The following is a 17,011-nucleotide window of genomic DNA, read 5'->3' as shown; positions in this document are numbered from 1 at the left end:
AGCAAACACAAGAATATGGACAAAGCCATCAAGTCAAGAGTAGGGAAGTGGGATGGAAAGCACTCTAATCATAAAAGAAGGGGCTGACTCAAAGCCCACTTTACATGTACACTGGAAACAATGGCTCTGGCTGCCAGAAAGCTAAAACAGTCTGAAATAAAGACCTAACAACACCTTCTTCGTTGTTGCTTTGGAACCGGATTTATTGATTGCTTGCAAGTGTGCCATTAACCCTTGCACACAAACATGATCAAGTGAGAAGTTCATGAATTGGGGAGAGGTGAACATTCAGAGGCATTGTGAATGACATCTGACCTTACAGTGTCTTCAAACCACATCAGCCTTAGCCAATGGCAATGTAAGGCACCTGCTGGGGTATGTGCATGGGCACAGGCGGGACACAGGAGTCTCACGCTACAGTACTAGTGCTAATTTTGAACCTTGAGCTGAGTCTCCCCTGTCCTGAGGCTAGTGTGGGATTTGAGAAGAATCTGTTTTTGTCTGAAAAACCCAACAGACGCTGATAATTATGATTCAAAAAGTTTGACAATACAGTTTCAACATTGATAGCCTTAGCAAACAATTGTTATTGGGGCGGTGCAGGATGCAACATTATATGACATATGATGTATTTTCTTATTTTCATGCTATAAATCATATTATGCAGCAAACTGAATAAAATAATTGCATTGCAGGTAACAAATAGCAGGTGAAAAATCATATGGATAAAAACGCTGCATTCTATCTTTGGTTTCAGTGACCAGAGTCATTAAAATTGGCATGGCTCACTTATTTATAATTGAGGGGGAAATTTGAGGAGTGTGGTGGATGTCGGACATCAGCCAAGCCTATATATAATGTATACCTAGGAGTACACCCTAAGTAGCGCAGATGGAGCATTCATCCGTTTTTGGTAGATGACCCACATCTACCACACTCTTACTAACCCCCTTTGGTCTTTAGTTTCATGCAGGCCAGATGTAAGATGTTGGCATCATATTATTCACTATAAAGTGTGTTGTTCAAATAAATTTGTCCCTTTACCAAATAGGCCTATTGATGCTGCATAGCCATTGTTTTTACAAAAAGGAGAAGAGGAATACTTAAATCATAACAAAATCATATTGTCTCAATTTGAAACCGAACTGAAAAGTCTAAAGTATGTTTAAAATAGATAACATGGAAACTAAATCTATTTAATTTCCTTTCAGGTTTACAAGGTGTGGGAGAAAATGGACCCCCTGGGCCCCCAGGTCCAGCGGGCCCAAGGGGTCAGCCAGGTCCACCCGGAAAGCCTGGCTATGGAAGTCCAGGCCCACAAGGACCTCCGGGTTTACCTGGACCACAAGGATTTTCTTCTGTTGGAAAGCCAGGAATGCCAGGTTTTCCAGGAAAGCAAGGAGAGCGAGGATACAATGGTGAAAAGGGTGACATTGGACCTCATGGGCCACCAGGACAGAGAGGTCCACCTGGGCCTCCTGGTATTCCAGGCCCTGCTGGTCTTTCTGTGTCTGGCAAGCCAGGACTTCAGGGACTAACAGGACCAGCAGGGCTAAGAGGCATTCCTGGAGTGAAGGGTGAACCAGGCATTCCTGGACAAAATGGAGGTAAAGGAGAAAATGGATATGGAGTTCCTGGTCGGCAAGGAGAAAGAGGGCTTGCAGGTGTACAAGGACAACCAGGGCCTCCGGGCCCAATTGGAATAGGCAAGCCTGGTGACACTGGATTTCCAGGGCACCCCGGTAAACCAGGTGACAGGGGCGTACCTGGTGAACCAGGAAAACCTGGGTTACCAGGGCCACAAGGGGCTCCTGGAATTCAGGGACCTGCAGGAATAGGAAAATATGGAGCAAATGGCCTGCCGGGATCACCAGGAATCCCAGGACATAAAGGATTAACTGGGCCTCCAGGTGCTCCTGGGCCACAGGGATTACCAGGGATTGGGAAGCCAGGTATGCAAGGGATCAAAGGCCATCAAGGACTTAACGGCCCCCCTGGAGCTCCTGGAATTAAAGGGGAACGAGGCCAATCTGGTCCTCCGGGGGCACTTGGTGTTTCCGGATTACCTGGAATCAGTGGCAACCCAGGACCCAGAGGTGTGCCAGGTGAACCTGGACTTCCAGGGGATAAAGGTGATGTTGGGCAAAAAGGACATGTTGGGTACCCAGGAACAAAGGGTGAAAGAGGTCCATCTGGCCTCCCAGGAAACCCAGGGTATCCTGGAGAGATGGGTATGGCCGGCCCCAAAGGGCACCCAGGTGCACTAGGCCCAAAAGGTGAAAAGGGGTACGTAGGACCTCCAGGTATACCTGGTCCTATAGGGGCAACAGGGCCAAAAGGAATTCCAGGTTATAATGGTGAGCCTGGTCCAAGGGGAAACCCTGGAATACCAGGCATGAAAGGCCCAGTTGGACCCCCAGGAATTCCAGGCCTCCCAGGGCAGAAAGGAGAATCAGGAAATCCAGGATTGCCAGGAGCTAATGGTATTGCAACAAAAGGCTTGAATGGACCAATGGGACCACCTGGATTTCCTGGTCCAAGAGGTCTGGATGGAGAACCAGGTCTGCCTGGGCCACCCGGTCCTCCTGGTCAACCAGGACAAGTCTTACTCCCACACCAAATGCCAGATGGTTACATGAAATCAGGACAGATTCAAAGTTTTGGACGAATGCCTATATCAGCTTTCACAGCCATTCTTTCCAAAGCTTTTCCACTGACTGGCGCCCCAATCAAATTTGACAAAATCTTGTACAACAGACAACAACATTATGACCCCAGAACTGGAATATTTACATGCCGAATACCAGGACTTTATTATTTTTCCTACCATGTTCACGTGAAAGGAACCCATGTCTGGGTAGCTCTGTACAAAAATGGCACACCTATAATGTACACATACGACGAATACAAGAAAGGATACCTTGATCAAGCTTCAGGGAGTGCGATTGTCGAACTGATAGAAAGTGATCAAGTATGGTTGCAGATGCCTAATGCTGAATCCAATGGCTTATATTCCTCTGACTATGTGCATTCCTCCTTATCAGGTTTCCTCTTTGGGCCTACATGATTGATGTCTTCTCTTACTTAATGCTCTCTTTTGACAAACTCCATTTTGTAAAATGGTTTCAATCAATGGGATTACAGTATATCACAGAAACTCATGGTACATCTAAATAAAATTCAAAACTACAACTGGCAGCGTAACCACGCTTTTTTAAGCTGGCTGCTCCAGTAACTCTTTACGACTAAAGCTTATTGTTCTAGGTGAACTACTATGCAACGGAACTCTGAAGTGTTTTGCACTTTGAAGAGATAAAAAAACTAGAGAAAATATGCTACCCATGAATCCACTTACTATTTGTATGATAATCCTCACAAGGTCTTCTTCTCACCTTTTTCCAACTATCTTCTCAAAGGGTGCTATCTAAACATCATGTACCTCATGTGGCTTGCTTGTCACTAGTGTTTGATTTGCACAAAAAAAACTATAAAAAGCACACAGCCCAAAGTTTTTCTTAAGAGCCCTCCGCTGGTGCCTCGGAATGCCAGGGTTGCCAAACACCAGGACTTCTTAGTACTGATTCCACCTCGTGCCTCTTTCTTCCATCACCATATACTTTGTCTTTTTACCTCACTCTTCTATGTCCTTTTTCATCCCTGCTTTCTCCCTTTTTCTGTTTTCCTTTCTTTCTCGACTTCCTTCTTCCTCCCTATTTTGCCTTTCTCTGTCTTGCTCTGTGCCAAAGTCTGATGATGAAAATATGTCTTCACTGCAACCACCAGCACAAACTGAGAACTACTTCTGATATTGTGACCCTGCTGAAGGATACCAAAATAAACTGAAGCACTAACGTAATGTAGAGGAATCAGTGTTACTACCGCAGACAGAAACATTTAGGTGCAGGGAGAGATCTAAAAAATCAAAATGTAAACACTGGCCAACTTCTTAAAATGTCAGTACTGCTAGCCAACAAACCCAGCCGGCCCATTTGTTGATAGGGCTACAATAGCCGGGTAAACGGGGAGGTGCATGTTTCACTTGGCAGACCGGTCCATGTACATCATCTACAGCTGGATAAAAAGAAAAATATGTAAGGCTCTGGACTTTGATATGGAAAAAACACAGGCCAATGATGCACCAACCCTTCACATACAAAACTGTGTGACCTAATTTTCTGTGCAGTACAAAGCTATAAAAGAAAAAACAAGAATGAACCGAGGGTAAAGGAAAAGAGATAAAGTGAAAAATGTTGAAAGTAGTGCTGTTTTTGACTTAGGTCCCTACTTAGAGTTTGGAGGATTGGACTATCAGTCACAAACATTGCAGATGTCTTGCCCACAGTGTTACAGGTGCATTATAGCTAAGGCTCCCTGTTCTCCGTTTTCACTGATTTTTCTAGATAAATACAGACAGAAAACAAAGGGTTTCCTGTCTGTATTTATTTTTTAAGGTGGAAAAAAACAGAAAATGTTGTCTTCTTTTGAGTGACTTTCCACACTGTTTTCATCAGTTCTAAGCCAACCGCTGGGCAGATAGATGGCATGGAGAGTTAAAAACAAGGTGGGATTTCCTTATATAGCAACATATGTCAACATGCCTTTGTAGTATAATGCTAATATTTACCTGCGGGTGTGTTGTTATGCAAAATTTGGCTGCTTAATTTGCTAAAGCACAACAGGCGTCAAAGTATAAGCACACGTTTATTAGTTAAATAAATGTGGTAATATACCATTTTACACCTTCATTTATTCACAGAACACAAAATAAATAAAGATAAATACTAATAAGATGGCTAAAAAATAAATATGGATAAATACAGACAGAAATGTAAAAAAAAAAACAAAAAAAAACGGGAGCCCTGATTATAGCCTATGAAACATTTAATCTGGTAAAGAGGAGGTAATTTCAACCACTGGTTAATTCAAGGGCCAGAATTGAATGCAATGAATAATGTAATTTTAAATCTATCTATTTAAGACATGACACGCAAAACCATATGGTCAGAGAAACACGGCAATTTAAACCCTAGATCACACAGAATCAACACAGATCCTTATTTACAGTGTGGCAGATGGATTACTCTGTCACAAACATGACAGGTATTCCATCTGCCTTATTAAAAGTGCATGAAATGCTATGGCACTTGTAATGAGGCAGACTGGATATCCGGCCAACACTAAACCACACCCACTCTTTTCCTGCCAATCTTATACTGGAGATAAGAAACATAGTGTAGCCAGGTGACGCAAAGTCAGTAAACAATTTTTCAGACATACTGTCCAACGACAACAGGTTAGGTTAGGAAGTGATTCAGGACAACAAACTGGAAGACAGTTCAGTACATTGTCACATCATATTAACCATCCTCAAACTCTGGCTTAAGTTGACATTGTGTCCAGACTATTTTAGCATTTGATCAAGCTAGGAATCTGACTTCCTTCAGTTATGAAATTACACTGTGTTGTATATGTACAGATCCCTATGCCCTCTTTGTGGCCATGAGGTGAATCTGGCCATTGAGTGGAGTGGGAGGAAATTTGGCTACAATTTTCGTAGTTTACTCACAGTGCCAAAGGACGGCTGAGATGGTGCAGAAATGGGATAGGCACTGTTGCGGGACAGAGCTTTGGATGGTTTTAAGGTAGGTCAGCTGTGTGATTCTACCGCTGGCTTACTAGTGAGCACAGCACGTTAATCCAGCACAACAGTGGATAAGTGGCATTTCGATAAGAAAAGATAGCTGAAGGCGAACCAGCAAATAGGGAACCACTAATGGGTTTAAGTTAAAAACATTTTTTTTTAAAAACAGTGATAGTTGAAAATAATGAAAGTGAAAACAATTCTCCATACTCCTATAATTCAAGATAATTATGAAAGGAAAATATAACAGTAAACGGTACAATTACACAACATAAACTCAATTATGCATCTCAGTGGCTAAAACTACCTCAAAGAAATATTGTGAAAGGATAGTAATTCAAACTGGGAATGTAAAGTGTTGAAACTGTAATTCTAGACTTAAACAGTACAACCTTAACAGTGACTTTTTATGACCTGTGCAACGAAGGAACAATGCAAAAGGCAAAATCATATGTCGAATAACAAAGCCTCCATGTATAAAGAGAATGTGTATTTCACCCTGTGTTGGGCAATCTGTCCCCTCATCTGTAGCTGGAGGGATGTAACAAGTAAAGGCTTGAGTCTTACATATTTTGCCATAAGTAGGAGTGTCTTACTCTTGTAGTATTCCTTGCTTACTACTGAACTCCAGGATAGGTCAGCGGTTCTCTTGACCTATGTCAACCTTGCAACTGCTATTTAGGACTAAGCTGTGGGGACAACGAGAGTAAGCCACAGCAAGATCATTGTGAATCGCACCATTTTTTCTACACAGCCAATCATGCCACCTCACCACCAGGCATTGTGGGACCCAAAACTCTGCTGGGCTAGCCAATGATGGGCTTTAAGTGGATGTGAGAAAAGTAACAAGGATGAAAGCTGGTGGAAATAATGACGTTCAAAGCAACAGCTCTAAGCACGTGGGGGATAAAAATGTCACTCAATATGTGAAACTCACAAGCCAGTGGAAGGAAAAACATAATGCAAAGAGGTTGTCCATATTTTAGTGGTTTTTCTGGGATCATTGACATTTGTTCTTGTTTTCTTCGTCATTTAAATCAGATTGTAGAAAATGTACCTTTCTTAGGCCACAGGAAGTGAACAATGTTAAGGTATGTTCTGGCATTTGTTCTGTGTGGTTTCCACAGATCTGTTGGCAAGTCCTGATTAATTAGCTCATATGCAAACAGCAAAACTCTAGTCGAGCACTGGTCAGGGAAGTGGCCATGCTGGTGCAGTGCTTTGCCCTGAAATACCTCTTCAGAAATGCACTGAACAAACATGGCCATAGACCACAATGTTAAGAAGCGGACAGACAGTGCAGTGCTGAACTAGACTAGAACTTATCAGTGAACTTTCTCCTCTACATATAGGGTAATAAACTGCCCTTAAGTAACTGGTGTTGGAGGGAAATGCCACAGTCCATAAGAATAAAGCGGGGACTGACTTGATTTAGTGCATATTGCAAATAGACCTATTAAGTCTGATAGTAACAAGTGTTGTTACAACAGCACACTGTGATCAGAATAGAGTGCCAGGAGTATAGAATGTGGAGCTCTGGGTCTACCTAACAGCTGGTGACTTTTCCTGTTTTTTGTAGTGGCATGGTCAATAAAGTGACAATTCAGTATGCACTATTAAAAACATTGGCACGCGGGAAGTATTAAAAGCTATAACAGTTTGTGTGTGCATCTCTCAAAGTGCAGTTAAAATAACTGTAAACAAAAATCTCAATATTGACCGACAAAATTGCACTCGACAAGTGAACGAAGAATGAATAAAGACATTGTTACTTAAACTTATATTGGCGTTTGTCTTTTTTTCTTCGTCTGTATGTTTTATAAAGTGTAACATTAATCATGTATTTCACTTCAATCATTCGCCGTAAAAATACCAATAAAATAAATGTACATCAACTGTTTGAGGTTCATCCAGCCGGATGGCGTCACGTGGGAGTTGGATCGCCTGTGTATGTTTTGAAAAGTGCAGCCTGACGGGGCGGGATGTGGGTGATACCAATGGAACGCCTGCCAACACTGGGCAGTTGCGACCATTCAACGGATTTTTCCTATCGTGTTTGAAATAAACAGTGATGAAGCACTTGACAAATCATGTAAGTCTGAATAAAAAACCTAGTGAGAAACCTCTCTCAAGCGCTTTTTAAACTTCATTGTTCCCAATTTCTAAAAACCAGACGGGCGGCACTTTGACATGAACACTGGTGCGGTCGGAAGTTCTTAGTGAAATGCTGTGGACTAGACAAATGATGGGTCACAACTCCTGCAGATCGCCTTCACTACAATGCCCGGTCCATTCTGCGGCAGGGACCGCTGTGTGGATGCAGCGCCAGGAGGCGCACAAACAGGGGCAGTCGGCCCACTGCACAGGACGTGGTTTTCAACAGCGGGCGAGGCCTTGTTTCTTACTCGCACGATATTCCCGGTACATCTTGCGGTAGGGACGGCCACGTGGAAGAAGCACCAGTAGGAGCAAAAATAGGGGCAGTCGGCTCGCTGTGCGGGACATGGCCGGGCCAAGAGCGGGCCCGTCTTCATCGATCATCGCCCGGAAGAGTCTGGGCTGGGCTAATCCCCAAATGTCTGCAGTGGCCTGGCTTTTACAGTAAGTGGTGGCCAGTTCTATCATTGCTTATTTAACTTTCTTGAGCTGGGAAGAGGTGATTTTTGGGCGGGGATTGTGACTTGCACTATTTTGGAGTATAATACAAGATGGGAAAACGCAAGACAGCTGCAGCAACTGACGAACTAGCAGGGAATAACACCTTGGATGGGTTACTTCAGAAGGCAGTAGGTGTTCTTGAAAGGGAGTTTGCGTCGGCCGAACAATGGCTATCTATTAGGCCCATCACCAGCCCCTTTAAAGCCACACCTGCTTCCGTCAATGCCCCAATCTAATTTGCTATCTAACCCCCAGTGTGTAGTGCTGGGCAAATGCCAGAAGAGGCTGGTTACAAAATCTCCAGATCTATCTTTAGTCAACCCCCCACTGGATAAAAATCATCAGAAGTTGATATACCTGGAAACTTGGATTCCAGAGGAAAGAGGAAGCGCAGTGAAAAACCTCCAAAGTGCAAACATGCACGCACTGCAGCATCTATAAGTCTTGGAACAGAAAGAAGGGGGGCTGAGGGAGCACTGGAAGTCTCAAATGGATTTTTGGTGGAGCTGCTTTTGGAGGAAATAGATAAGAGACTGCGCCCAGTTGTAAAGCGCCTATCAGCTGTTGAGGAGACCTTGAGGAAAGTTGTACAAATGCTTACCAATGATCTTTTGCCCAAATTTCCTCTTTTTCAGTCACTGTCTTTGCTTAGCCCAACCCCAGGCTCCCTCATCTTCCAGTGGGAATTTAGCAAGCTTAGTGCCCCACCGCAAGATTGATCTGGATCTGCCACTGAAGTGCATGGGGCCACATCTACTGTGATATCCAGGGAACAACGTCAGCAGAACGGTATAGACCGAGACAAGGCGGGTGGTGGGGGGGAGAACCCAGGGAATAGCGGTGTTTGGGAAGCTGCTAATTGTCAGGCTCTAAAGTTCAGAAAGGAGGAAGGGGGTTGCAAAAAGGGGTACAGAGGTCTTTACCCCCATGAGGCCAGTACTGTGGTGGCAGTAATTACAAATGTCCCTAGCCCCCAGTTAAATAGTACGGAATGCTTCACTGAATTGAAGAACAAGGTTTTACAATGGTTGCATCTTAATGTTAATTTTCCCCATTCCCTAACGTCTTCAATACTAATGGTGAGGAGTGCGGCATTGGTGTGCTTGTTGCGTAAGCAATGTGAGGGGGACTGCATTGTGATTAATTGTAACTCTCCTTCAATTGTTAATCAGGTCTTTCTAAACTGCTGCAAGGTTGGTCCAATGCATAGTGACCCTTCCTAGCAGAGACTTGCAGCTTTTGATCCACTTTTATGGCACATTCCCCCAGTGGGATCGCAACATGGTTCCAGGGAACATACAACTTTTAGTGGCCAGGGCGGTGCTTTATTCTTACATAGAAATGTTCGAAGGAGGGATCCTTTGTCATTGACCAATGTGGACTGACTCACAGGTCTGGAGAAACAGGGCTCCTCAGGTCCCCTGCCAAACCCACTCATCTTTGGGGGGGAGGGGTGATGTGGAACGTTTTGAGCCCAAAGATGTTAGTTCCTCAGCAGAGATTCAGGAACCTTCCCAACTGCACTTAACCTGTCCAGAAGTAGGGGAGATCCTCGCCCAAAATCCATCAGGTGATCCCTCAGCACAACTCCCCATTATTTCTGAGGATATAGTCAAAATCATAAACTGGAGTATAGCTGAATTAGGGGCTAGGCTGGATTGTGGGACTTTATAGACCAGCATACAATTAATATCTTCCAGGAAACATGGGCATTGAAGCCCAAGTATAGACCAGGTTACAGCAGTTTCTGGATTTCAGCTGGTAGGGTGGCATCTGGCAATCCCTCAGGTGGCTTATTAATCTGGCTCAGTGTAAACCTTAAGTGTAGAGCTGAGAGAGATGGATCTGGGCTCTGCTGATATTCAGGGCCTTGCTCTATCTACTAACAAAGAGGTCCTGCTCCTGTTGATAAATCTTTATAACAGAAGCGTGGGAAAGAGCAGTGAATCCGAAACACTTTGCCTGTTAGATAATCTGCTCGCAAGATGTGATAGAGCCTTCTATGTGTTGATAGCTGAGGATTTAAACACTACTTTTGAGCTCTATCTATTGGCCCAGGAGCTCTGCTGGGAAGGGGACTGCCTTTGGGGAATCCTGAAACTGGCTGTGACTAGCAGGTGTAGGTTGACCAGGGCTGCATCATAGGTTGTTGACTTCACAATATCACATGGCCTTCGTTCTTGTTTGGAAGCCAATTTAGCTCCAACATTCAGACAGGGTATGTGTAGGATTCATATATATTACTTGCTCTTAGATATACACCTGTGGAGCCATATGGTTGATATGGAGGTCTTGAAGCACGTAGCAAGTGACCATGATCCTTTGTACTTTCTGTTAGAAATTTGTTCCCGTGTACAGAGGACTCCTGGGGACCTAGGCCACCATCTTATAGTGACGAACAACAGGCGAAATTTCAAGTGGGAAGCGTTTGAATCCTCCCCCTCTTACATTACCACTCTGTATCAATTGATGGCCAACCACATGGATGTTATGCTTCAAGTTGAGTCTGATCATAGGTAGTTAGTGGATGAGCACTTGAAATTATATGATTCTCTTAAAATATTATTTGTTTCAGATTCAGTAGTTAAGATGGGGCCAAAACGAGTCAGTGGGTGGTACACTAAACACTAAATCATGTAGGGAAGCCAAAAATGTGTTATTAAGGGCACTCAAAGGAGGGAATAGAAGTATGGTAAAGCAATCTAGAGCAAGCTATAGGCTGGAGCTGAACCACCCTCGGAGGCACTGGGACGCAAAACGCTGGGAAGATCTTTTGGAAGCAGTGAGGTGCAATGATCATAGATGGTTTTGGAAGTTGGTATCAAATGATAGTGGGGCGCCCCAGCCTCCGATAGGGTCTTCAATCCTACCAGATGAATGGGCCCTACAAATCAGTTCACTCTATTCGGTCAGGGATGATTCCAGACCCAAAGTGGTGAATGTTTTCTGGGGGAGAGATTTCACACTGAGCTTTGGGGGTTCAAGTCCAGCTGTACTAATTTCCCTTTTTTTGCTTTAATAAAAATAAATCATTTTACTTTTTTTTTTAAATAATACATAATTTGTTTTTTCAAATCCAACAAAAATATCTAATTGTAAGTATATGAGATATTAAAGCATCAAAAACTTTATCTTTCTCTCTCACTTTCTGCCTCTCTTTCAATTTCTCCCACTCACACACCTACTCAGACACTTGCGCACACACTCACAGACCCACTCAGGCACCCTCTCACAGACCAACTGAAACCCTCATGCACCCACTCACAGACCCGTGCACACACTGACGCACCCACTAAAATAGTGATGTATGCACTCAGACAATCTGACAGCCACTCTTACCCCTAGATACACCCTCTCACACCTATTCTCACACCGAGAGAAGCTGCAGCCAACTCCCACCGCACAAGGCCAAAGGGCTGTGCACAGTGTGGTTTTGGGTGGTTAGGGGGTGTTGGCATCAGGGTCAAGCTGAAGGCCAGGTCTTGCGGGCAACCTCCTCTACGCATGGGTGAAGGACGTGCACTGTGCAAGGTTGGGTGCTTATAGGGGGTTAATTAAAATTAATATACATTAAAAAACATGGAAATTCACTGAAAAACCAAAGGTTACAGGGACGTTATAGTTAGGAAGAAGAATAAAAAAAAAATGAAATTTACTTAAAAAACCAAATGTTACAGAACGTTATAGTTGGGCTCACATTTTAAACATACCAAACTATAGAAATTCACCAGTTATAGCTAAAGTTACTTCAAGTAACTATAACTTGTGTCCTAAGGTACCTATACCTCACGCCCTCGCCATGCACTGCTAATTACCCCACAAATTACGGCAATCATGCCTTCTTTCATAACATCATTGATATTATCAATGTAATATTTGCAATAAACAATTTTAAAGAAAAAACTGTGCATGATCTAGTATATAAGCCCAGGGCTCATACCTCCCAATTTGAGATGCCATTTATTCCAGTAAGTTGTTCCTGCAGGGAATGAATAGCCAACCAATACAGCCAAATCTACGGACAGTCCCACATGACATGCCTCAGGTCAGCCCCAGGGGTGTTGCATCTGATGCATGTGTTAGAGACACCTGGGAAGATACAGAACAACTGCTTCGGAGAGAGGCAGGCCCTGTGGAGTAGGTAGAATTGAATGAATTTTAGGCAGCGTTATCAGAACCTTCACGGATAAGACAAGATCTTCTCCCACTCTTTCTCATGAAGTGGTCTGCCAAACTCACCCTCACAAACATCATGCAGGGGTTGCAAAGACAACTGCATGTGGGTGATTAGAGCTTTAGTGAGCCATGTGATTAGCCTATGACCAGTGTCTATTGTGTTCAGTGTTTGGACGAGTTGATTTGTGGCAGGTTCCGAGCCTTGTGTGGACCTGGCATCCACCAACACACCCCTCAAGGAGGCATAGAGAAGGGACTAACCCTCAGGGAGCTCATATAGATCAGTCAGAGTCTCCAAAGATAATAGGTGCCCATCTATATAAAGGTCCCCAGCCAGCTGGACAGAGTCTGGGCCACCAGGACCGGGATGCCCCTGCTGCCCTGCGCCGGTCAGCCAGCCCTGGGAGACGGAAAGGTAGATGGAGGAGTCAGGATAATAGCCAATCACTGAGTAGAATAAACGTTTGTTTGGATGGTAACCTGACGGAGAATGCAGATGTGCCTGACATGGAGGAGTCCTTTTGGTGGCAGTGCAGTGCTCCCAAGGTATCTAGTGATAGCACTGGCATGGATTGACCATATTTACTAAGTTGAGGCTTTGCTCTTGGACTGCCGGGTACCCCGGGAGGGGCTGTTTTTCTGAATGTAGGTTGGCACTACAAATTTCTGGGGGGTATTCCTCTGGGGGAATGCCCACTAGAAAACTGGAGGTAAAAAGGCTCCTGATGGGGGGGTGTCTGCCTGGCGGGCTCTGATGAGGAGGGGAGGAGTGGTCCACATGAGGGGATCTTGATGATTGATGTTGTTCTTTTTCCCTTAGGTTTAAACTTTGGAGGCAGGAGTCTCAAGCAGTGAGTTAGGAGATACAGAGTGGGAGCTTGAGTGCATTTTGCCTTATACCCTCCCTGGTATCTTCACCTCTAGCGTAGCAGGCAAGTTTTCATACTGTTTGAAACTTTGAATTAATCATTTTTTTTCAGTTGGAGTAATGGGGCGGTCTCGACAGGTCTATAGCTGGCTTGGAGGACATGGCATGGCTGCCCAATGGGTGGGGAAGTTGGGGGCCAGAGTTTGGGTTGAAGAAGTGAGTTGTTTGAATTATTATTATGTTTTTTGCACTGGTGTAATGTGGACTCACATGCCATTTCAGAATCAACTGGCCGGGAGACTACAGGGAAAGTGGATGTGATTGGGAAGTAGGGGGGAAGGACTACCAACCCAGGAAGCTGATGGACCCCAAGACTAAGGGGGTCATTTTGACCTCGGTGGTCTTTTTGAAAGACCGCTGAGGGACCGCCATGCGGAAGACCGCCAGTGGTGGCGGTTTTCCGCTCAGCGTATTATGACTGTTGGCAGCTCTCTGTCCTTTTTCGGACGGAGAGCCGCCAACAGCCATACTGGCGGGCGGCGGGGAAGTGGAGGTTGCTCCACCTCCACCGCCACGCCAACAGAACACCGCCCACCGAATCACGTCCTGTTGGTGTGGTGTCGGCGGAGCAGCCCCCATGGCTCCCGTCCCCTCCCGGAGGATCGTTGGACCAGGTAAGTCGATCGTCCGTGAGGGGAGGGGGTGGGGGGGTGTGGTGTGCATGCACGGGGGTGTGCGTGTGTGTATGTAGAGGGGGTGTGTGAGTGCGTGTATGCTTGCGGGGGTGTTGTATGTTTGGGAATGAGTGCGTGTATGTCTGTGGGTATGTCTGTATGGTTGTGTGCGTGCATGTTTGAATGTGGGTGTGCGTGTCTGACTGTGTGTGTGGATGTTTGCATGTATGTCGGTGTGTGTGCGTGTATGTGTGTTGGTGGTGCCTGCGTGCGTGTGTTTATGAGTGCTGTGATGTTGGGGGTCGGGGTGGGGAGGGGGGTCCTGCAACCTTTGGGGGGTGGCAGGGGGGGTGTAGGGGAGGGAGTCAGGGTGGGGGTGGTGGGTGGGCGAGACCCCTATCAGTGCCAGGGAAGGAATTCCCTAGCACTGATAGTGCTTACCGCCATGGATTTCATGGCGGTTTCAAATCGCATGAAATCCATGGCGGTCAGCCGGGTCCAAATACCGCCAGCGGTATAGTGACGGCCGCCGGGCTGGAGACCCAGGTCTCCAGCCCGGCGGTCGTCTCCGCTCTGGCGGGTGGAACGGAGAACCAGCGGATGACCATGGCGGTAACCGCCATTGTCATAATTCCACAAAGTAAGACCGCCAGCCTGTTGGCGGTCTTACCACCGCTTCTCCGCATTCCGCCTGGGTCATAATGACCCCCTAAATGTATTACATGGCATGTCTACAGCATGGCCCTGTTGGAAAAACGTAGAAGGGTGCATACCTATCTAAAACACTATAAGACCTCAATAGCATTTTTACAGGAGACACACATATGGGGGGGACTGTATCCGATATCTTAGACAGAGATGGAGGACACAGATATATGCCACCTCTTAATCAGGATACACTAGAGGAGTGTAAATGTGGGTAGCTGCAGGGGTACCTTTCCTACATCGGGACAATGTGGTGGATCCAGAGGGTCGATACATGGTCCTATATGGACTTCTGGAAAGGCATGAAGTATGCCTGATTAAGGTATATGCACCTAACACAGACTGTCGGTCTCCTCCAAGCCACCACACTAAACCCCATATGACTGAGCAATATGATGCTTGAAGTGTGGCTTATGGACATCTGGAGGGTCTGTAATCCACAAGCCGGGCAATTTTCATGTTACACCCCTGCCACGGGCACCCATAGCCATTTGGATCTGATTTCGAAGGTCGTAGCTCCCAGCGTGTTCAATGTTACACACTTGTAGCTGTTTCTCTCAGACCCCTCTCTGGTGCTTTTAACCCTGGGGAAGACTATTGGGAGACTGACGATTCTGTTACAGTGCCTGCGGACAGATGTGCTGTCGGACCTCCCTTTTGAGCACATAGTGGCAAATTCATTGCCCTTTTATTTCCAGGAAAACTGGGGTACGTCGTATAGCAAGGTCATGGATTGGGAGGCAAAAAAGTCAGTTGTTCGAGGAGTTTGTCTTAAGACGAAGTATGGGGTTCACCAGCAACTGGAAAGAGACATCCAGATTCTCAAAAGAGATCTGGGAGACATTAAAAAGGACATCCCATCCATGCCTGAGCGACTAGAGGAGTGGTACAATGCCCGTAGATCTTTACTGGATAACTATTGCCGATTGGAAAAACACCTCTATTCATCTTATCCCCAACGGCTCCACGTGGAGAGCGATACAACAGGGGCCATGTTAGCCCGGTTGGTTAAGCAGGAGGATTTTCACAGTCCTATCCCCATGATGACTGATGTTAGTGGGCAATTAGTCTACACGGAGTAGGCCATTAATGAGCTGGATCAGCCTATAACCAGAGAAGAGTTAGCAGCAGCGATCCATTCCTTAAAAACGTCGAGGGCTTTGGGGAGTAACAGCTTTCCCGTAGAGTTTTACCATAGGTACGCAGCTACACTGGCAAATGAATTACTGGAGGTCTATGTAGAGTCACTACAGCAGGGACGTCTACCCCCCAACATGCAGGAAGCTATAATAATAATGGATCATAAACCAGACATAGACCCCATTATCCCATCGGCATATAGACCGATTTCCCTCTTAAACTTAAACGTTAAGCTGCTGCGCTGTGTGTTGGCTTCACATCTCCTTCCGTGCCTTCCTTCCCTTGTGCATCCCGAACAGTGCAGGTTTATCCCTAAACACAGTACCCTAAATGAGTGGTTCCCAACCTGTGGTCCGGGGACCCCTGGGGGTCCGCAAAGCCTCGTTAGGGGGTCCGCGACTGCCTAGAAAATTAAACAATATTAACACATTAGGTCCCCAGCTTTCAGTAATGACTTAGTGAGGGGTCCTGGACTCCAATAATGAGTCAGTGGAGGTCCCCGGGTTCCTGTAATCATAAAGTGGGGTCCACAGAAGTCAAAAGGTTGGGAACCACTTCCCTAAATAATATATGACGGCTAGCCCATATTTATCACTCCTCACAATCACTCACTGATGCCTTGGTCCTCGCGTTCTTGGATATTGAACAAGCTTTCGATTCCCTGAACTAATCATACCAAGTTTTGCGGAAGTTCGGGCTAGGCCTCAAATCCACTCATAGGGTCCAACTGCTATATACAGACCCATGTGCCTAGGTGAGAACTGGCAGGGAGGTGTCTACGTTATTTACCCTCAGCAGGGGAACGCGCCAAGGATGACCTCTTTCACCATTCCTTTTCATATTGGCCAATGATCCCCTGGCAGAGGGCCTTTGGCGGCCATTAAGCCACAGGGGCATTATAATTGGTGAGACCACTCATGTGGTCTCCCTATGCGCCAATGATGCCTTAGTATATCTCAGCAGACCATCAGAGTCGGTACCTATTCTCATGTCTGTGATGCGGGAATTTGAGAAAGTGTCTTAGCTAGGGATAGACCCTTCTAAGTCCAAACTGTATCCTCTAGGATCCCTGACTGGACAACTGTGAGAAGATCTCCCCAACTTGGTGGTCCCCTGGGAACTTATCGTTTTCTGATACCTAGAGATCCA

At 45.6% G+C, this 17,011-nt stretch overlaps 2 protein-coding genes across 8 annotated transcripts in view; one reads left to right on the top strand and one right to left on the bottom strand.

Annotated features, from left to right (window-relative positions):
• The window catches only part of COL10A1 (collagen type X alpha 1 chain), a 167,128-nt gene extending 159,706 nt beyond the window's left edge, over positions 1-7,422 (top strand). For all 3 annotated transcript variants that reach the window (XM_069234554.1, XM_069234555.1, XM_069234553.1), the window contains exon 3: positions 1,212-7,422. In XM_069234554.1, the coding sequence (XP_069090655.1) occupies positions 1,212-3,067 (1,856 nt within the window). In that variant the 3' untranslated portion in view covers positions 3,068-7,422. The remainder of the gene's footprint in view (positions 1-1,211) is intronic.
• Positions 1-17,011, bottom strand: part of NT5DC1 (5'-nucleotidase domain containing 1) — a 999,625-nt gene that overhangs the window by 739,506 nt on the left and 243,108 nt on the right. The gene's annotated exons all lie outside the window — the stretch shown is intronic.

Source organism: Pleurodeles waltl, chromosome 5, assembly GCF_031143425.1.
Source record: "Pleurodeles waltl isolate 20211129_DDA chromosome 5, aPleWal1.hap1.20221129, whole genome shotgun sequence".
In the NCBI taxonomy this organism is placed as follows: Eukaryota; Metazoa; Chordata; class Amphibia; order Caudata; family Salamandridae; genus Pleurodeles; species Pleurodeles waltl.
The sequence above is the reverse complement of the archived record's forward strand: the minus strand, read 5'-3'. Positions and strand labels throughout refer to the sequence as shown.